Genomic DNA, 22,067 nt, shown 5'->3' with positions numbered 1-22,067 from the left:
GAAAGCGCCAAACGGAACACGCCGAGCCCCCGCGCACACCGGTTCCATCACGAGCTGTAGTGACTCACATGACCGCCAGTCAGCAGCAAGTAACCAATTACTTTAATCGCCAATACAAACCCACCCGGACGCATTTTGCTTGTGCATTCCCAATCTTTGCTGCTCAACAATGTACGCATGTACGTTGAACTTCTTTCATACCGTACGTAGCCAACCGTGATAATGGTGTAGTGTACAGTAGTGTTTAGTGTACAGAAGTGTAGTGTATAGTGTACTGTATAGTGTAGTGTATAGTAGTGTGTCGTAGTGTAGTGTATAGTAGTGTAGTGTATAGTAGTGTGTCGTAGTGTAGTGTATAGTAGTGTAGTGTATAGTGTAAAGTGTAGTATGTATATCTATGGGTCTGTGTGAGTCTGTGGGTCTCTGTGTAAGTCTTTGTATGTACTGTATGTTGAACTTCTTTCACACCGTACATAGGCAACCTTGCTAATCCGAGGTGTGGGGGGGGGGACAATGAATGTGTTCATAGCCTAAGTTACACGGGTGTGTGTGTGTCCGTGTGTGTCTGTGTGGGGAGGCAGTGGCGAAGCGGTTAGTGCGCTGCGCTATGAACCCAGCGACTCGAGTTCGATTCCCGCCGATGGCCAGCATCAGTGAGGAATATCTGAATTGGTCCTGAGCCTCTCCTAGGTCGACTCAGCCTCAAATGCATACCTGATGTGATGTGTAAACGTCGCGACTGGGGAGACAAAAGGGGCCGACCGTGGTGTTGGCCACCCACCCCCTCGTATGCTGTGCCGACCTTCATAGGTGCTCGCTAACAGCACTTGGACTGACAGTCCGTTAAAGGTTATATGGGGGAGCTTTGTCTTTGGGGAGGCAGTCACCCTCCAGCAACAGCGGAGGGCAGAGAAGCGACGCTCACAAGGAGCGGAGCGCCGAGCGGCTAATATGCAGCAAGTTGGCACAGTAGGGGGCACACAGGTGGTGCATCTGCCAGTCATCTCAGTCGGTCAACCCGTGGCACCTGCTAGGTCTGTCCAGTGACCTCTTGCCAGCGGAGCCTACGAAACTTCAAGTGGCCTCAAAGTGGAAGCAGCCTGGCACAAGCGCCTTGATAACTTCTCAGATATTTAGTGGCGAGCGGCAGTTGTTGTTGCGAGTGGGTGAGCGAGTGCGAATCAGCGAGTTGTCGTGACCCGCAGTGTGGTGGTGGCGGTGGTGGCGGAGCGGTGTGGATGACACGAGGCTGTCAGTGTCTTGTCACTCAGGAATCGGCGCGTGGCGACGTTCACACGGAATAAGCAGCCACGGTAGCAGCAGCAACAGAAGAGCAATAAGGAGGCGGATCACCGTCGGGAGGCCCACGATAACCGTGGCGCGGTGATTTTGCCCACCTTCTCCGTGCCGTAGAGCTCCTCCTTGATGTGGCCTCCACCAAACTCCTTCTTCACCGTGGCCCGGGTCGCCGCGTACAGCATCTTCTGACGCACCTAGGAGGGGGCGGTACGCGGGGTGGGGGACAGGCAGGGGTGATACTTTTGCTCTTGTGTACACACACGATCGCGTTTGCATACCCGTGATTGTGTACCGATGTAATGGCAATAGAGCCTGCATGCAGTGTGAGGGGACTAGTGACCACGGGAGGTAATGACAGGGGAGTCAGCCTACAGTACGAGTGCACTAGTGGCCACAGCAGGTAATGACAGTGGTATCAGTTGCGAGTGCGAAGGGACCGGTGGTTACGGGAATGATTGAGAAGAGGAGCGTGGTCAGGTGACGGAAGAGGACGGTGGAGTCTGCCGGTGGAGCGAGAAGGGGGGCGTGGCCTCGTGTTGTTATATAAGGGGGAGATGCGCGGGAGACTACACACGACGCTATACACGACGCTAAACACTACACTATACACTACAATACACCGCAGTATACAGTACACTATACGCTCCACCTCCATACACTAAACACTAAACACTACTATAAACTGCACTATACACTACAATACACCGCAGTATACAGTACACTATACGCTCCACCTCCATACACTAAACACTAAACACTACTATAAACTACACTATACACTACACCATTAGCACGGCTGGCTATGTACGGTACGTACACTGTTTAGCAGCGGGTGTGTGTGTGTGCGTGTGTGTGAGCATGCGTGCACGTGTGTGTGTGTGTGCATGCGTGCACGTGTGTGTGCATGTGCGTGTGCATGTGCGTGTGCATGTGTGCGTGTGTGAGCGTGTGTGTGCGTGTGAGTGTGCGTGTGAGTGCGTGCGCGTGTGTGTGCATGTGTGCGTGTGCGTGTGCATGTGCGTGTGCATGTGCGTGCGCATGTGCGTGCGTAACGAACCGGTGAGCTATCGGGACACCAGGTGATGAAGAGCCACTCGTGCCCCTGCGGGTTCTGCGAGTCGAGGCGGTACAGCAGGTAGCACGGCTGCTCGGGCTCCAGCACCGACTGGACCAGCGCGTCGTACTCCGCGTCCCACGCCTGCCCCGGCCGCCGCTCTTCGGCCAGCACCAGCGTCTCTGTGCCTGGCGAGCGGCGAGCGGCGCGTCGTTAGCGTGGCCGGCGGCCACCGAAACCAGCCCCGGACGAAGTCGGCAACGCTTTCCAAATCATTTTCATTTTTTATAACCAGGTAAGGTCCCCAAGTGAGCTACATAGCTAGTTTTCACAAGCAGAATGTTTATCGATGCTGGAGGAGGAATCCGATGAGCTACGTAGCTCTTGTTCGCGAATGTCCAATAGGGGGCAGTGGGGTCGGAAAGTGACAACAACAAGCAGTGCAACGACGCGGGCAGCAGCGCGATGCATAGCAAAGGTAAGCAAATCACTAAAATAAATTGAAGCTACAACTATTTATATTTTACAAGATAATGCCCCACCGAGCTATGTAGGCCTTTTGCAGAAGTGGCCGTGGGCACAAATGATCGCTCAACGAAGTAGGCTTATCATCCTAGATTTGAAGTTTTCGTGACTGCAAGGATCCATACTCTTTGGTTCTTTCGGTAAAGTCACGTAGGTGAAAAAAACCCATACATTTTATTTAAACTATTTTTATTTACGATTCTTTTTTCACCTACGTGACTTTACAGAAAGAACCCAAGAGGCTTACCATCGTCACGTGGAAATGTCACGGCAGCCAAACACTTTAAACGCGTGACGTTGATTCTGAACGCGGAGGGAAAAACCGGAGGACCCGGAGAAAAATCCACGCGACCACGGGGAGAGAGACACCGCAAACTTCAAATATACTGCAGGCATCAGGGTCAGGATCAAATTCCCGACCTCCTGCGTACCAGGCGAGGGAGTTAACATCTCGCCACGGTGGTGAAGCTAAGATTGACGGCACTGAAACGGGGCGGGTTGTCCAATATGAACGATTGCAGCGAACGAGGGGCGAGTCAGTGGAGCGGCTGGTGGCCAAGCTGTCGCTGCTGCACGTGGCCGTTGCCTGTGACCCAATGCCGCAGCAGAGGCAGCGGCGAGGGTTGATGGATCACGCACAGATGATGCTAAGCTCCCTTCTATCCCTGGGCATTGAGGAGGTGCCGTACTCTGGCTCGCCAGGAGAATGCGATGCAGCAAGGTGTTGACTGACAGTGTCTGCTGTCCCTTCTGTACGGGGATAGGGCGTTGCCCCCTCTCATGGCGTGGGTTTTCTCCAGGTGCTCCAGTTGCCTCCCTCCCACATGGCCGAAAACATCTTAATACGTAGAGAACTGCAGAGCAATAGTTTGGCGGCGGCTCACCGCCTGGCAGCCCTCCAGCTCGTGCGTCTGTGGTTCCGACTCGGCGATTGTGAGGACATTTGCATGAACGACGCGATATTAAATTAATCAAACATTTACTTATTTTATGAGTGAATGGATGATGAAGTGATTGGGTGACTCAATTAATAAATGCGCAAATGAACGAACGAATTCGGGTAATGAATGAGTAGGTGAATGAGTTGAGTAGATGAGTGAATGAGCAAGTGCGTAGGTCAGCGGTTCTCAACCTGGGGGTGCACGCCACCGCCTGGCGGTGCGAGATGCCCTTTCTGGGGGTGCGAGACATGGCCAGATGTTTTTTTAGAAGGTAAATCGAAAACCCATATTAAGCACGGTTACAACTTACTTTGTTGTAACTTACTTTGTTGTATTTATTCACGTTATAAATTGTTCTAAACAATTGAGAACCCAAGGGGGTGCAAGGCTGCAGTAAAGGTTTAAGAACCGCTGGTGTAGGTGAATGAATGAGTAGGTGGCCGATTCAACAACTGATTGAGTGAGTGAATGGATCACTGCAGCAGCGATCGGTGAGTGCAGAAGCGGCAGCGAACCATCGTCGATGGCGATCTTGATCAACCGCACGTCCCCTCCGCGTGCTCGCCCCAAGAAGTCGCGCAGGTCCTGGGACGCTGGGGCACAAACAAAGACAAAGATCCCCCGTGCAGTGTTACACAGACTGTTGGGGCAAGTGCTGTTCGCGAGCACCTATGAAGGCCGGCACGCCAAACGAGGGGGTAGGTGGCCAGCACCACGCTTGACTGCCTTTGTCTCCCCAATGGCGATGTTCACACATGGCACTGCGTATTCATTTGAGGCCGAGTCGACCTACGGGAGGCCCAAGACCGGTTCGGATAGTCGTCACTGGTCTTGGCCGTGAGCGGGAATCGAACGCGGGTCGCTGGGTTCGTAGCGCAGTGCGCTAAACGCGACACCACCGCTCCCCTTTGTTCATTAGACAGCCATCACAGATACGGGCGCACAACACACACGTACAACAAGAACCGCCGCTCGACACCAAGTGGCGGTGACGTCACCACGGCGCTTGTGCCAGGCCAGGTGCACCTGGAGGCCATCACGTGAAGTGTCAAAGGCTCGCTGGCAGGTCATGAAACAGACCCGGGTGCCATGGATTGACCGACTGAGATGATTGGCAGATGCACCAACTGTGCTCACCACTGTGACAACTTGCAGCATCTTTCAAATCCTGCAACACTAGTCCTGTGAACCAGCCGGTTGCAATGATGTACATACGGGGACAAAGATCCTTCAACAGTGTTGGGGCAAGCGGTTAGCGAGCACTTATGAAGGCCGGCATAGCACACGAGGGGGGAGGATAGCAAAAACCACGCCCGTCCGCCTTTGTCTCCCCAGTGCTGATGCTGACACATCGCACAAAGGTACTCGGTTTAAAAGGCTGAGTCGTCCAAGGGGAGGCCCAGGATCAGTTCAGATAATCGTCACTTGTGTTGGCTGTGAGTCAACGGGTTCGTAGGGCAGCGCGCTAACTACAGCGCCACCGCTCCCCAGCAACACACACAAACACACACTCGCACACAGACACACTCACTCGCCGCACGCAATGCGTATTTCTGGTCGGACCGTTTATCACAAGGTCAGGGTTATTTAGAGGTGAATGAAATGCGTCTGCATTGTTTTTTTTCTACGTGTTGACACGCTATCAATTTTCACAATATCCGCCCGGTACCTTTCCCAAAATGTATTCTAATCGTATTTAGCGAATCTGTGCAGCTCACTGCAGCTCGTTACTTCCATCTCCCTCTCTTCCCTCCTCTCTCATCATCAAGATGTTAACTACCTCGCCTGATATACAGGAGGTCGAGGGTTCGATCCCAACCCTGACGCCTCGATATTTGGAGTCTGCGTGTTCACCCCGTGGTCACGTGGATTTTTCTTCGGGTCCTCCGGTTTTCCCCTCCACATTTAGCGTCACGCGTTTAGAATATTTGGCCGCTATAAATGTCCACGTGATAAGCCACTTCGTTGAGCAATCATTTGTGGCCAAGTCGCTTCTAAAAAAGAACTATATAGCAGCACAGTGGGTCTTCCCTGGCGAAATAAAAAGTTTAGTTTGTTTAGTATACTCACCACCCCTCTCATCTCTGACATCTGGGCCCAGTCATCCCTTTCCCCCTTCTCCCCAGCTCTCCTTCTTTGTCCCTGACGCTCATCATCTTTTATTCCGGTCATCCTCGCAGCAAAAGCAGCAGCGGCTTTTGGCTGCTGGCCATCGAACAAAACGGTGGTCACCGCATCGCGTGGCGCTTTCAGGTGAGCTTCTGCGGCCGTCTGGAACGCTCTTCCCTTCCGATATTAGGAAGCCACTGGAGCTATGCACTTTAAATCTAGAATGAAAACTCTTTTGAGAACTGCTTTCTGTGTTTAGTTTGTTGACCTTCCCCGTGCACCTCCGATTAACGCGAGTGGCTACGCACGGTGCGAAAGAAGTTCAACATATATACATACATTAGGACGTGAACACGGGCACAACATTTCATCATTGCAACTTTACCAATGCTAATGGTTTCAACGCAGCCGCTGTCAGCTACGCAAGAAGGCAGTCTCCGAATACTTCCCAGTCGTCTATCGGCTTACTCTCAGTTTTGATGCACGCCCGCATATTTACACCTCTAAATCATTGCGTTGGCTCTTTCGCAACGTACAGAGAAGCAAGACGAACTGAGATGCATTCTGCAAAACGGAGGACACGCCTATCGTGGGCCCTCCCCACCATCGTCATCCTCAGCCATTGTCTATCCACTGATGGATGATGGCCCTCCCAGGCCACCGACGCCACCACCGGCCACGATCCAGTGCGTGGTTCATTCCGTTTTCACTCCCGCACGTAACCTTATCTCACCGCTCCATCTCCGCGGTGGTCAGACCTCCTGCTGCGGTTCCCGTCATCAGTCTCGGCCATCGCCCTCCGTCTAAGCAACTCCCGCCCTTGCCCATTTGGGGCTCTGCGGTGGTGAGATGTTAACTCCCTCGCCTGGTACGCAGGAGGTTGCGGGTTCGATTCCCGACCCTGATGCCTGCAGTATATTTGGAGCTTGCACGTATCTCTCCCTGTGGAAGCGTGGATTTGTCTCTGGGTCCTCGGTTTTTTCCCCCACCACATTTAGAATCAGTATTTGGCTGTTGTAAATTTCCACGCGATGATGAGCCACTTCGATTAGCTATCATACGCGGTAGCCAGGTACGCTTCTGAAGAAGAGCTACACAGCTCTGTGGGCCTTGCCTGATGAGAAAAACATCGTTTAATCGTTTAAAATAAAATAGTTTGATAGTTTTCATTTAATTCCCTTAAATTCGCGGAACTTCCATCGCATGACGTGTCGTCGTGTCGCCGTATCACGGCCAAACTGGACATCCGTGAAAAAAAGGGATTTTTAGCTCATCAGATTTCCCCAGTATATATATTCAGATTGTAAATGTTGTGGCCTTGCTCTCCAACACACCGATGTACTGTACTAGTAATGAATTGGCACGTTCTGTTCACGTGACAAACCTTACTAACTGGCCGTGTCAGGTGGTGGCGGGTTTATGTTCACGCGATCTAACCCAAAACACCTTCATTATGTATATACGTAAAGACCGATGCTGAAAATATTGTGAAAGGCGGCTGCAACACTTCCGCAGGTCTGCACCAAAACAAGGAATTGAGGGACTTGTCTTGGAAAGCCACAGACGCTGAGAAAACAAAACCGGCCGAGGACTACGCCCACCAGACTTGGCACAGCGCGCCCGTCCCGCCCGCGGCGCGCGGTAGGGCCCCGTTTTTTTACGACGTCTATCTCGGATCCCACGTCGCCCGCAGCGCCGGCGATTGGCAACCCACTCCCCGCGGGAACTAACAATGCGTGTTTTTATGATTATTATTATTATTATTCTCCACGCCACAACGCTCGGGGGGGAGGGGGGTGGGGCGCAGCGAGCGGCGTTACGGAGAAAAATGTGGCGATCAGAAAATGTTGCGGTCCTGTGATGGAACGCAGTCAAAAGCAAGGCCAATTTTGCCGGTGCGTTAACGATTCATCGATTAAATCCCGATTCTTAGGCTCACGGTAGAGGCGTGCTATCGTGTGAGTGCGAATGAAAATATTATTCTGTATTTGCAACGAGTGGCAAAGAAAAACTCAAAACATTCGTCGGCGGCACCGCCTTAAGAGGAAATGCACATAACGGACGAGGTTTCAGTCAACGGCTCTCCTTCGTTGCTGTGCTATTATACGTCGCACATTCAATACTTTTCCTTTCGAGGCCACAGTGTCATTGCCGTGTGTTCGTTCGTTTCTCAATCCGCCTGTCCTGGTGAGGGTCACGGTGCCAGTAGCGTGTTGAGTAGGGCGGTCCAGACCTCCCTTTCCCTGGCGACGGACTCCAGTACAACTACACTATACACTACACTCTACTATACATTACACACTACACTCTACTATACATTAAACACTACACTATACATTATACACTACTATACACTATTACACTATACACAACTATACACTATTACACTACTATACATTACTATACACGATATACTACACTACACTATTAACTACTACACTATACACAGACTCTAGCTCTTCTTGGGGTATTCCCAGGCGTTTCCAAGCCAGCCGAGCGACATCGTCCCGCCAGCAGCGTGTCCTGGGCCGGCCCCAGGGTCTTCGCTCACTCAGTGTATCGAGTTTTTATGTAATTTCTGCTCATACAGCGCCGTCAGTGCAGCGTCGCCACGTAAATTGTCGATCCGTGGGCGTGGGTGCCGTACATTAGTTCACGCGAACCCGACAGCCACAGACCCACAATGGCAGAAACCACAATCGATTAATGAATAGAATTGTGACCTCATTAGTCTTGACGACTGGCCATCATCCCAACGAGCCTTGACGTTCACTGCTCAAGCCCACAACTGTACTTATTTAAGTCTCATACTGATCCATTTCCTCATCTTCCCGTCTCAATTTTGTTCCACCCCCTCTCCTGTTTCCCCTTGCCTGGTACACAGGAGGTTGTGGGGCTCAATCCTGATACTGACGATGCCTGTTATATATTCCGAGTTTGTCTCTCTCATCATCATCACGGTGGATGGGGGATGTTAACTACCTCGCCTGACCATGAGGCCTGTATATTTGGAGTTTGCATTTCACCCCGCGAGCACGTGCATTTTTTTCTGGGTCCTCCGGTTTTTCCCTTAACAATTATAATTATCAACATTACGCGTTTAAAGCATTTGGCTGCTAGAAATATCCACACGATGATAAACCCATTAATTTAACCTTCATTTGTGGACAGGCCGCTTCTGAAAAATAGCTCTATAAGCTCAGTGGGGCCTTACCTGGTAAAATATAAAATAGTTAACCATTTTAATAGTTTGGTCTGCAGAAAGGGCTAACGATGCACAGAAATGATGGCATAACAACTGCAAAACGCCACTTAGAAGCAAGGGTTGGTGGACCGCGCAGACATCTGTGAAAACTACAAACCCTCTAAAAGCTGCGAGGGGGCTAGTTCAGCAAGTGTATTCACGAACCCATACGTATGGATCCTTGAGAATTCCGAGTTGAAAAAAATGTCCATCCATTGAATGCTGAAATGCCACCAGAATATCACTGCGCCTTGCTTTACATGCCAATCCCAATCGTCCCCGCGTGTGTCTGAGATCTTATCTGAGTCCTCAGGTTTCCTCGTACACACAAAACACTCAGTCAAAAGGAATTTGCAAAACACATCCCAATGCAGGACTAATAGGACATCAAGTCTCAAGACTCGATGAGGCTCTTATGGATAAATTATCCAAATGATGCATTGATTGTGACGACTGCCTTATGAATAATCAAGTTAGGACCCAGCACACGACCAATGACACAGGTTAAATAAACAGTTCTAAGCAGCACCGTAGCTCACGTGGGGGCAGGCAGGGGGTGCCTTGGCCTCCCCACCCGGTGGCCACAGCTACGAGTGGGGGCCCCCTTGACAACCACCATGACATTTATTTTCACCAACAGTGGCAAAGAACAACACACACTTGTTTAAAACGGAGCGCCCCTACAGCGTTAAATGTTCGAGACCGTGAACTTGACTGATGTGATTAGGGCAAGAGGAGCCCGCGATGTATAAGAATAGCCAAGGTGCGACCGTGTGAGACTAATCAAATATTGGGGACCCATCCTGACCGACTGCCGCACCCACCTTAGCTGACAATGTCGTTACTACACTACTGGTTCTAAGCATGACATTTATATCGCTGTGTTAACTTCCATTATTAGCAGACAACAGCCGCGATATTTGCTAAACATTTCCTTCGCAGAGGCTGTATTTTGATTGACAACACGTCATGGCATTACACTGTATTTGCGATGAATTGTTGCTGTACATGATTTAGAATGTTCATGTAATAATGCACAGCTCCTCTGTCAGGCCACTGCTAAATGAAGACCTGCTCACGCAGAGTTGGGGGTTCTTTAACCATACTTCACCAGTTGGAGTTTGGTGAAAGGGGGACTTGTCCAGGACCAGTTCGGATATCACTCGCCACTGATGTCAGCCACGACGGGGATTCAAACTCAGGTCTCCGGATTCAGAGCGCAGTGCACTAACAACGATCGGAGTTATGACCGGGCGGGAATTGAACTCAGGTGGCCGGATTCATAGTACAGTGTTGCTTTACCACCCAGCCCAGCACTACATCCCTTATACATATAACAAACATCGAGAAATCACATTACTTAACCACCCGCCCGTTTTTCTTGCTCACATTAATGCCCAGATCACACTTGTCACAGAATTAGACTATTCTGGAATCTCCAGTTGCCCATATCTGTCAACCCATCCGGTTTACCCGTGTTCTTGTACAGGGAAATCGAGATTTCAGGTCCATACGGCGTACAGCTGTTTCAATACGGGCAAAAAAGACATGTCCATTTGTTTGTGTTTCTCCCTTGTGATGGGACTTTGTAAGATGAACCTGAGATGTATAAGGGGCACGCGGTGACCAATGAGGTCTGAATTTGTCTGTAATAAGGTAGGCGACGGCACTGATAAGGGGTTGACAGGTATGCACTTGTCAAAAAATGACACTATTCTGGAATCTTCAGTTGTCCCCACTGGTGATACAATAAAGTCGTCGACTTCAACGTCTTGAACTGCAACATACAAGGAATGTGGCTCCTGCAATGGTACGATTTTTTTCTAATTATTTTAGTTTTTCCGTGCAAGCCATTGGTGATCGGACGGGAGGCCATAACACTTGCGACACCTGGGAATCCGGGTTCATCTCAGATGGGCGGCTGCCACCAACCAGTCTTGCATCGTCTCTGTACCGTTCGCCTTTTCGCGTTGTTCTCCGGTCTGACATCGGTGGTGAGACAAGGCCAGATAAAGACGGCTGTCTCTGGGTGTGTAGGCAAATCAGTTGCATGGGGGCCGTCCATAAATGCCGTCACGTGATTTTGGACGATTTTTTGACCCCCCCCCCCTCGTCACACGACGTCACAAAAAGTCAGGCCCCCTTCAAATATGACGTCACAAAGCTCTGCCCCCCCCCCAAACAAAAATATATTAAACATGCTTCAAATCGCTTTAAACTATTGTCATTGTAGTGCGTATTTAATGTGGCGCTGCACTCCGATGTTGTAGTAGAAAACATTTATTAAAAAGTATATTTAATTAAGTAGAACGTGTTGTCTATATTTATTTAAAGTTGCGCATTTTGACGTGACGTCACATTTCTCACCCCCCCCCCCCCTCGTCACACATCGTCACAAATGTCTGACCCCCCCCCCTAAGTGCGTGACGTCATTTATGGACGGCCCCATATATTATTATCAGAGCATGTTTGTTTTTGCACGTTTTACCACAAGCACCTGTGGTGAATGCAGACTTGATTCATTGCAAAAGATGCCCATTCTGTGTTTGAACATCTTAACAGAACTTGTTTTATTGCCAGAAAGGGGTAAAACCCAGTCCCATTTTTTATTACACGCTTTTTATTAACTCACTCCGTCTGTTGTTGTATCCTAAAATCTTGTAACTCAATTTTAACCCACCTCCCAATGTGGTATCGACTGCAAACTTGGTATACTTATGTCATACTGATGACAATACTATATTCTATCATAAAAAATAAAACCATATATTTTAAAACATTATTTTTTACATCTTATGTTTCGGCTTGGGTGTAATTGTCCACGCGAAACTGACGTTGGCTGTAATTGCCCACGGTCCCTTACGTTACGGCAAGCTTCGGGGCCACTTCCTGGAGTCGTGGAGTTCTGCCATTAATAGTACGGTACATTTCATTGAAGCGTGTTTAAAAAGTATTTTTAAATCCTTTATATTAAGTTCGCTTGCTTGCTTGCGCGCTTACGACTGTGCAAATCTTTCGGTCGTTTTTTAACCCACTTCCCCTGATCCAATCGAGCTGACATTTTGCACACAGACTCGTTGTGTGTCACAATTTATTTTAGTGAATTTTTTTTCCCATAACTTTACACTTTTTAGGAATTTTTTTTTATATTTAATTACCAATTGCTTAATGGTGGCAGGCAATCATCTGACCCATAGGTGGCAGCCATCTCAAGCCAGAGGACGAGAGGACTCTAGCCGCCACGCATATAAAGGATTTACTGTATAGTGAAAAACTTAGTTTTTACGGGTTAATTTTTTAAATATTACTTATTCACACTTTGATCAACCCCCGGGTCTCAGGGGTGGTGCCGACGCAGCCTCAAAGAACCCCCTGCCACTTGCCTCCATTCATTCATTCCGCGGCGAATAAATCAACACGAGCCATGGTCAATCCACTGCTAGATTGAAGTCCCCACCCCCAAGTTTCCGCCTATCCCGAGACGTAATTTATCCACACGGATTGATGATTGTGTAGTGGTGGTATTGACGTGCGCCGGCAGTGATGGATCACGGGGCGCGGGGTTGGGCACGCGATGTGGGCGTGGCATGGACGCGCGCGCCAGAGGTGAGGCGCGCTCACACAAGCTGGGAAAAGAGGATCGTAGCGAGTGTGCAGTGATTGGTCAGATAAGTGGGTACTCTCAGCGACGTCCGCAGGAGGGGTATAAAGGGGGACGCGCGAGAGCACTCGTGGTCAGTGTTAACCAGTTGAAGACCGAAGACGGGGTGGAGGAGGTAGGGGCCCTGTGTGGCTCGGAGCCGAGACTGGGGGGACCGTAGTCCGACGCCCGTGTGGGTCGGGACGGTGGTACCCAGAGCCGAGACGGGCACCCCGGCTGGGTGTGTCCCGGAAGGCTACAGGGCGTAAGAGCCCGTGTCAGTACAGCTGAGTGGGTGTTGGTCACCCGTGTAGCTGAGTGGGTGTTAGTCACCCGTGTAGCTGAGTGGGTGTTGGTCACCCGTGTAGCTGAGTGGGTGTTAGTCACCCGTGTAGCTGAGTGGGTGTTGGTCACCCGTGTAGCTGAGTGGGTGTTAGTCACCCGTGTAGCTGAGTGGGTGTTGGTCACCCGTGTAGCTGAGTGGGTGTTGGTCACCCGTGTAACGAAGTTGTAGCTGAGTGGGTGTCCGTCACCCGTGTAGCTAAGTGGGTGTTGGTCACCCGTGTAACGAAGTAGGGTGTTAGTCATCCGTGTAACTACAAGTTGGCGAAAATAAAGAGTGTGCTACCCGTGAAGTCGTCTCCTGCCGAGTTACTACTTTACAACTGGCGTCAGAAGTAAACCTGTCTTCAAGGAGAATGGACACAAGGAAGACTTCTCGTTCCCACGTGCAAGACCGGGGAGACGACGACGTACCGGTGACACCACCCTCGGGAGGAGAGGACGAGGAGTTGCCGCCGATGCAGCACTTCGCGGAAATGGCCGATGCTCCGCCCGCCTCCGACACCAGCCTGCAGGACGCACACTCCCGCCTGGCGGAGTTGCTGCTCGCCGCCGCTGCGATCTTGGCGGAGATCTCCGTTCCAGTGGCCGGTGGAACGCCTGCGGGGTTGGAAGAGGCGGCGCGACTGGAGGGTTCCCGCCATAAGGCGTTTCGCGCCAAAAGTTTGGGAGTTGGCGCCATTTTTGAGGGTCCGCCTCCGGTTGGCGGGAAACGCGGACACCACGTGGCCAGAGGTCTCCACACAGCGCAGCCCGCGTCATCGGCGAGCGCCGGAGCTCTCCATTTTGCGCCTGCAGAGGGAGCCGACATTTTCTACAACCACAGCGGCGCGCGGGAAAATCGTTCCAACGACGACGACGACGATCGAGTTCTCCAGCAACGATTGCCCGCGCTGTCGGTGTTCAAGGCGGACGGGGGCGACTGGGGAGCCTTCCAGCGACGGTTCATCGCGCATCAAGAAATGTCGGGGTGGTCCGACACCACTGCCCTGCGCGCGCTGCCAGCGATGCTCGACGACGACGCGCTTGCGGCCTTCACGTCTGCCCCGAGGTCGTCCCGCTCAACGCTCCAGGCCGCGCTGCACCTGTTGGCCAAGGTGTTCGGGCCGCCCTCGACCTGTCGCCACCAGTTCTACGATCGGCGGAAGGTGGTTGGAGAAACAACGCTCGCCTATCGCACGGCGCTGCTCGCCCTGGCGGATTCAGCTTTTCCCCGCATGGACAAGGAGGGGAAGGACGCCATGGTGACGGAGCAGCTGCTGGCGCTGGCTCACGGATTGGGAGTTCCCATTAATACGGCGGACGAGATGGACATCTGCTCCCTGGGGATTGCCACGAGTATCCACGCTTACGAGGTCCTACAGCGGAAGCCGACGGTCGTCTGCGCATCGGTGGAGAACGGGGCACCGGCCGCCACGATCATCGGACCTCAGCCTGCTGTGCCTCGGGAGGAGGCCTTCGCTGGTTCGAGGCCGGGGGAGTGGAGACCGGGAGGTCGTTCGCCCACACGCTCCTCCCGCAAGCTGGAGCAACCGAAACCTACGACGTCCCTCGTCGTCTGCTACAACTGCGGCCTTCGGGGCCACGTCGCGGCCGGGTGCCGGGCCCCGCGTCAACGCACCGCGGGACCACGTCCGGACGACGACCAGGGACTCAAGACATCCCAACTGAACCCGGCAAGTCGCGGCACCTCACACGTTCGGTCCACACGCACGGCACGTTCGGGTCGCCGCTTAGCGGTGGGGGGACCGTGTATGGGCGCCGGGGGTTCGGTTCGGCGAGAGGGGTCCGCGTACGGCCCGAAGGCAGTCGAGTGGTCCGAATTGGCCCACAGGATTGTGGCTGCGTCGGCCGGGTCGTCCGTGGTAACGGGTTACATTGACGGGGTTGAGGTCCGGGTGCTCGTGGACACGGGTGCGTCGGCCACTATTATTTCGGACCTTATTTATAATATTCTTCCCGTACAATGTCGACCACTTCTGCCGGTGGACGTACCATTTTACGCGGCAAACGGGGGATCTTTGGGAATCATCGGCCAGATTCGGGCGAATATTTGTATTGGCGACATTAAATTGGCGGGTCCTATTTTTGTATCATCATCGTTGGCCGTTCCTTGTTTACTAGGCACGGACTTTCTGTCTAAAATGCCCATAAAAATTCTCATAGACCAGGCCTGCATTGAGCTTCCGTCGGGTCGGCGGGTTGAGTTTTTGAAGAGTCCAAATAAGATACGCACGGCTTGTGCGACGGTGCAGGCGCTGGCAACCCGGACTGTACGGGTGCCCCCGGGATCGCAAATGTTGGTACCCCTTCGGTTGAGAAAACCCCTTGGGGCGGATGCGGGGGCGCAGGGAGTTCTATTGGGGCCGTCTAACAGGGCTAAAGGGGACCTCGGCTTAGCGGTGGCCCAGACCATGGTGAGGGGGGACAGTGAGCCGTTCGTTGTGGTCCTGAATACGGGGTCGCGGCCGGCCGTGATTACGCAGGGAACGGTGCTCGCTCACGCCGCGCCGCTACCCGTCGAGGAACAGCTCGTTGCTCACGCCGATTCACATGTCGATACGCATCCCCAAAGTGAGGAGGGGACGGAGTGGTTGGACGCGTTGTGTGCCGGGTCCAGTACCTTGTCCAGTGTGCAGTTGGGTGCATTGAGGGGCTTGCTGCTCGAGTTCGCTGACGTGTTTAGCAGGCACAAGTACGACATTGGCTGCACAGACCTGTTGCGCCACCACATAGAGACTGGGGACGCGACCCCTATTCGACAGAATCCCTTCCGGCTCAGTCCAGCCGAGAAGGAGCATGTGCAGTCGGCAGTAAATGACATGTTGGCGGCCGACATCATTGCGCCCTCTTCCAGTCCGTGGGGTGCTCCTATCGTCTTGGTTAAAAAACAGGATGGATCCCTGCGGTTCTGTGTTGATTTCCGCCGCCTAAACAAAATATCAATGGCCGATGCGTATCCGCTCCCCAGGATGGATGAGTCGCTGGATGCCTTGGCAGGAGCACAGTTTTTTTCGACGCTCGATTTGCTTTCGGGATTTTGGCAATTGCCCCTCGATGACGAATCAAAACCTAAAACCGCTTTCCGGACACCGGGAGGCCTATTTGAGTTCAACCGATTGCCCATGGGTTTACATTCCGCTCCTGCCACGTTCCAGAGGCTCATGGAATTGGTTTTGTCAGGCCTTCAATGGGACACCTGTTTGATTTACCTCGATGATATCATCGTTTTCAGCCGAACTTTTGAGGAGCACCTCCAGCGACTGAGGGCAGTGTTTCTCAGGATGCGTTCTGCGAAGCTTAAATTTAAACCGGCTAAATGTTTTCTGCTTCGGGAATCGGTCAGGTATTTGGGCCATATCGTTAGCCGTTCGGGGATCTCGACGGACCCTGCTAAGACGCAATGCGTCGGCTCATGGCCAACACCGACCTCTGTTACTCAAGTCCGCAGCTTCATAGGATTTGCCTCCTATTACCGTCGTTTTGTCAAACAGTTTGCCACCATAGCCAGGCCCCTGCACGCCTTGACGGCTAAAGGGGTGCGGTTTCACTGGGGGCCGGAGGAGGAGGCCGCGTTCTGCTCCCTTCGTGACGCCTTGGTGCAGGCTCCCCCCTTGTGTTACCCCGATTTCACGCAACCGTTTGTGCTCGACACGGATGCCAGTAACACGGGTATCGGGGGAGTGCTCTCACAGGTGGTCGGGGGGGTCGAACGGGTGGTCGCCTACGGTAGCAGGGTTCTGTCCCCCGCGGAACAACGCTACTGCGTGACACGGCGTGAATTGCTGGCGATTGTGTTTTTTATACAGCAATTCAGGCCGTATCTGTATGGCCGTCACTTTACGGTTCGCACGGACCATGCGGCTCTCCAATACGCTATGCGGGTGGCGCAGCCATCCGGCCAATTGTCCCGATGGTTGGAGGTCCTTCAGGACTACCAATTCACGACGATTTACCGCAAGGGGTTGCGCCACTCGAATGCGGATGCATTGTCACGGTTGCCGACGCGTACGGAATGCGCATGTCAGTTGGGATCGGCGCGGTGTAAACCTTCTGTCGATGTCCCCGCGGAAGTGGTGCTAGCCGCCACGGATACTACGGGGGTCGACGCCCCCACGGGGAGGGACTCGCTGTTAGCATTGCCTCTCATCGAGTGGGGCCGTCTGCAAATGGCCGACAGCTCCCTACTCGCGCTACGTCGGAAGGTTAACGTTCCCGAGGGCGGGGAAACGCGGGTCGGTTCCTGGGTGTGCAGACAGGGCCTCTTGATGAAGTGGGACTCCATGTCCCGGCGTCACATGCTTGTGGTGCCGGTTGCTGTACGGGGGAAGGTCGTCCTGGCTGCCCATGAACGACTCATGCATCTGGGGTTTCACAAAACGCTCGCCCTCATTCAGCGAGACTACTATTGGCCTGGGATGGGCAGTGACGTGGCGAACATTCTTAAGGGGTGTGTAGGGTGCGCTAAAAGAAAACCGCCACCAATAGCGGCTAATCCACCGCTTCAATCCATTCAAGTTTCGCGCACGAACGAATTGGTCGCGCTAGACATCTTGGGGCCCTTTCCCACTACACCTCGGGGAAATAAGTTCCTGCTGGTTGGCGTAGAGTACTTCACCCGCTGGCCCATGGCGTGGCCACTCGCCAACCAGTCGGCTGCGGCAGTGGCGGACGCCTTTGTCCAAGGTTATGTTTTGGACAAAGGCGCCCCCGAACGCTTGCTGACGGATCAAGGGAAAAACTTTTCGAGTTTTTTGTTGCGCGAGGTGTGCGACCTGTTGGGTACAAAGAAAGTACGTACCTCCCCGTACCACCCGCAGACTGACGGTATGGTTGAACGTCTGAACAGGACGATTACGTCTATGCTGTGCCAACAGGTATGCGACGACCAGGTGGATTGGGACTTACAGGTACCGGGGGTACTAGCGGCCTATCGGATGGCACCCCATGCGGCGACGGGGTTTTCTCCATTTTTTCTGATGTATGGGCGGGAGGCTGATCCGGCCATGGACGTCCAACTGGGGATTTCACAGCCACGTGCGAAATCTAAATTGGCAGACCACATTAAGTTTAACATCGCCAAATTGGCTGAGGCGCGAGAGGCTGCGAGATTGAATTCACGCTCTCGGCAGATCGCGAACGAGCGATTGCATGAACGGAAGGTGCATACGCACAATTGGGAACCGGGCGATAAGGCCTGGCTGCATTGTCCACACGCACCGTTGGCTACGTCCCCCAAACTGTTGAGACCATGGAGGGGACCGGTGGAAATTGTGCGGGTTGCACGACCCCAGAGTATACAGATTAAATGGGGAAAACGCCGTTGGTACGTGCACCCCTCCCGACTGAAACCCTACGCGGCGCCGCGTGACCCCGGGTTGTGCCGTGACGACCGAGCGTGTGATGTGACCGTCGACTCGGGGAGGGATGTGTCGCAGGTTGATCCTCACGTGTCTCCACCTGACCCACCCCCAGGTGTCTCGGACCTGACGGCTGTTGACCGTCGAGAACCGGAACCCCGCGGCTCGCGCGGAGCCCCGATGCCTGGCCCATGCCTTCCTGAACGGCCGGCGCCGCCGGATGGCCAACTGCGTCCTGTGCCGTACGACGGTCCGGCAAGGCGGACTCGGGCAAGGACGCAACACTTTTCATGAAAAAAAAAAAGAAAAAAAAATGTTTTTCTTTTTTTTGTTAAAGCCCGACTTCGTTGCCGGCTTCCCCCTCTGCCGGGGTAATGTCCCGTTCAAGGGACGCTCGGACATTGGGACGCTGCATGAGTCGGAGAGAAAAGAAGAGAAAATGATTAAAGAAATTTTTTTTATTGTTACTCTTTCCGCATACACAGTATCGTTGCCATTCGCCGGATTGTGCATGTTGTTCTTGTTGCGGGTGTGGCGGTTGCTGGGTTTTGCGGATTGCGGTGTTCATGTTGTGTTGTTAGGGTTTGTGTTATGTTACGGGGCACACGTGGGGGTGAAGGGGTGTTGTATGTTTTATTAGCAGCCGGGTCGGCTGCGAGCTATGTGGTAGGGGGTGATGTAGTGGTGGTATTGACGTGCGCCGGCAGTGATGGATCACGGGGCGCGGGGTTGGGCACGCGATGTGGGCGTGGCATGGACGCGCGCGCCGGTGGTGAGGCGCGCTCACACAAGCTGGGAAAAGAGGATCGTAGCGAGTGTGCAGTGATTGGTCAGATAAGTGGGTACTCTCAGCGACGTCCGCAGGAGGGGTATAAAGGGGGACGCGCGAGAGCACTCGTGGTCAGTGTTAACCAGTTGAAGACCGAAGACGGGGTGGAGGAGGTAGGGGCCCTGTGTGGCTCGGAGCCGAGACTGGGGGGACCGTAGTCCGACGCCCGTGTGGGTCGGGACGGTGGTACCCAGAGCCGAGACGGGCACCCCGGCTGGGTGTGTCCCGGAAGGCTACAGGGCGTAAGAGCCCGTGTCAGTACAGCTGAGTGGGTGTTGGTCACCCGTGTAGCTGAGTGGGTGTTAGTCACCCGTGTAGCTGAGTGGGTGTTGGTCACCCGTGTAGCTGAGTGGGTGTTAGTCACCCGTGTAGCTGAGTGGGTGTTGGTCACCCGTGTAGCTGAGTGGGTGTTAGTCACCCGTGTAGCTGAGTGGGTGTTGGTCACCCGTGTAGCTGAGTGGGTGTTGGTCACCCGTGTAGCTAAGTGGGTGTTGGTCACCCGTGTAACGAAGTTGTAGCTGAGTGGGTGTCCGTCACCCGTGTAGCTAAGTGGGTGTTGGTCACCCGTGTAACGAAGTAGGGTGTTAGTCATCCGTGTAACTACAAGTTGGCGAAAATAAAGAGTGTGCTACCCGTGAAGTCGTCTCCTGCCGAGTTACTACTTTACAATTGTATCGATACGTCGTCTCCTCGGACGTCTTTCAAGACGCATCCCCCGTCTCCTTGAAGCCTTCAAGAGGCGTCCTGCCCAAGCCAAGCTCCTGGAGATGTGGCCAAAGAGCTTTAGAGCTCATCGGATTCCACCGGTATCAATAAATATTCGGATTCAAGTTAAACTTTTCTCTGACATAGCGAGTGGCGCCGTGCTTTTGAATGGTTTGTTTCTGTAACGTTCTTACCCGCCCTGACTGGACACGTGGAAAAACAGCTTTAGAGCTCATCGGATTCCACCGGTACAAACAAACATTCTGATTCAAGTTGAACTCTTCTTTGACACAGCGCGTGGCATCATTTGACACGAGCACGTGCTATATTGGGCCCACGGGTTCCATTCCTCTTCCTTGTGTCTCAAGGTGCAACATCCAAGCGGGTATCTCTTAGGAGGAGGGTTCTCAAGCAACATTTTGTTTAACTTTAACCTCGGGAACCAGTCTGTTGAAAGAGATTTCTGACGAAACTTTGTACGCGAAACAACAGCAGGGAAAAAACTAAAATCTACGACAGTTGAGAGAACTTAAATGCGGGTTCCAAAGCTTCAAAAGTCTTGGGCGTCTTCACACGCCAGAGGCTTGCCTGGTTGCCTCAGAGCCACGATGCCGATCGATGCAGTTCAATTGCACGGCTGCCATCAGTGGCGAGTCGTTTCTGAAACGATGTCTGTGTCTTGCCCCCCCCCCCCTTCCCGCTCTGACCGGCGGGGTGAAGTATGGTCAAATGTCCCGTACGACTGCCAGTTTTTTTGGGGGGGTCCTCCCATCCAAACAGCAGATTAACAAACGGTTGCATAGTAACATGTTATACTGTATATATATACACGATTAAAAAAAACACACGGATTTCCCTCCCCACAGGAAGCCAATCAAAAAATGTAATTCACTGGCAAACTTCCCAAAGTGAGCAAAGGAGCGCTTCCTAAGAATAAAAACACACCCCGAGTCCCGGCAAGGCTCTCTCTCTCTCGAGGGGGCACACAACACCCCGCGGCATTTCACCGTCTTAAGATCGCGGCGGTGAACAAGCCTCACACACCGGCGGACTAACAAACACTGCGATCACTACAACACGGGGAGGAGGGAGGAGGAGGTCTGCATAGCGCAATAATTACTGCGCGGAACCGTGATTTTAAAGTGGTCTCATTCGTTGAACGAGACTGCAAATCCGAATCAGAGAGCTCCACCCGGACACGCCGCTTTGCTGCGAGACAAAAACACACAAGTGGCGCTGGGGAAAGATCCAGCAGTGGATTGAGCAAAGGTTGCTGATGTGGTGGGAGCCGGGGGTGGAGGGGGACCCGGGCGGCGCGGCCTACACAGCGCGGCCGAGTGAAGCCTGCGGGGCCACTCAGGCGAGAGTGGTGGCGCCCGGGAAACGCCTTGAAGGGGAGATTGAAGCCGGGACGATTTAACGGAGGAAAATGAATGGGACCCGGGGGCCGGAGACAGAGGAGCAAGAGAAAGAAGCACAGCCAGGCGCCTTACCGACTATGCCGGTCTGGTGAGACATGGCTTGGATTATCGATGAGTTGAGGGGAAACCGGGGACTCGGGCGAGACCGCAGGAGACGAGGCTGAGTCAGGCCACGCCCACCGACAGCGATGCCACGCCCACCGACAGCCGGGACACGCCCACCGAGCCAGGCCACGCCCACCGACAGCCGGGACACGCCCATCGAGCCAGGCCACGCCCACCGACACCGATGCCACGCCCACCGACACCGATGCCACGCCCATCGACAGCCGGGACACGCCCACCGACAGCCGGGACACGCCCACCGACAGCCGGGACACGCCCACCGACACCGATGCCACGCCCACCGACAGCCAGGCCACGCCCACCGACAGCCCAGACACGCCCACCGACAGCCGGGACACGCCCACCGACACCGATGCCACGCCCATCGAACCAGGCCACGCCCACCGACACCGATGCCACGCCCATCGAGTCAGGCCACGCCTATTTGAACACCACTATTTTTTTTATTAAACTCAGAATATTTATTTCTGCT

At 53.3% G+C, this 22,067-nt stretch overlaps 1 protein-coding gene across 1 annotated transcript in view; it reads right to left on the bottom strand.

Annotated features, from left to right (window-relative positions):
• Positions 1-21,731, bottom strand: part of LOC133356456 (twinfilin-2-like) — a 39,789-nt gene extending 18,058 nt beyond the window's left edge. Inside the window, exons 1-4 of the mRNA XM_061573989.1 lie at positions 21,542-21,731; positions 4,335-4,412; positions 2,357-2,541; positions 1,398-1,493 (exon numbers count right to left, since the gene is read on the bottom strand). Coding sequence (XP_061429973.1) covers positions 1,398-1,493; positions 2,357-2,541; positions 4,335-4,412; positions 21,542-21,731 — 549 coding nt within the window. The remainder of the gene's footprint in view (positions 1-1,397; positions 1,494-2,356; positions 2,542-4,334; positions 4,413-21,541) is intronic.
• Between the last annotated feature and the right edge of the window lie 336 nt (positions 21,732-22,067).

The sequence above is a fragment of the Lethenteron reissneri genome, chromosome 54, assembly GCF_015708825.2.
Source record: "Lethenteron reissneri isolate LAM-NWPU_2019-01 chromosome 54, ASM1570882v1, whole genome shotgun sequence".
In the NCBI taxonomy this organism is placed as follows: domain Eukaryota; kingdom Metazoa; phylum Chordata; class Hyperoartia; order Petromyzontiformes; family Petromyzontidae; genus Lethenteron; species Lethenteron reissneri.
Note: the sequence above shows the minus strand (reverse complement) of the source record. Positions and strands in the feature narration are given on the sequence as shown.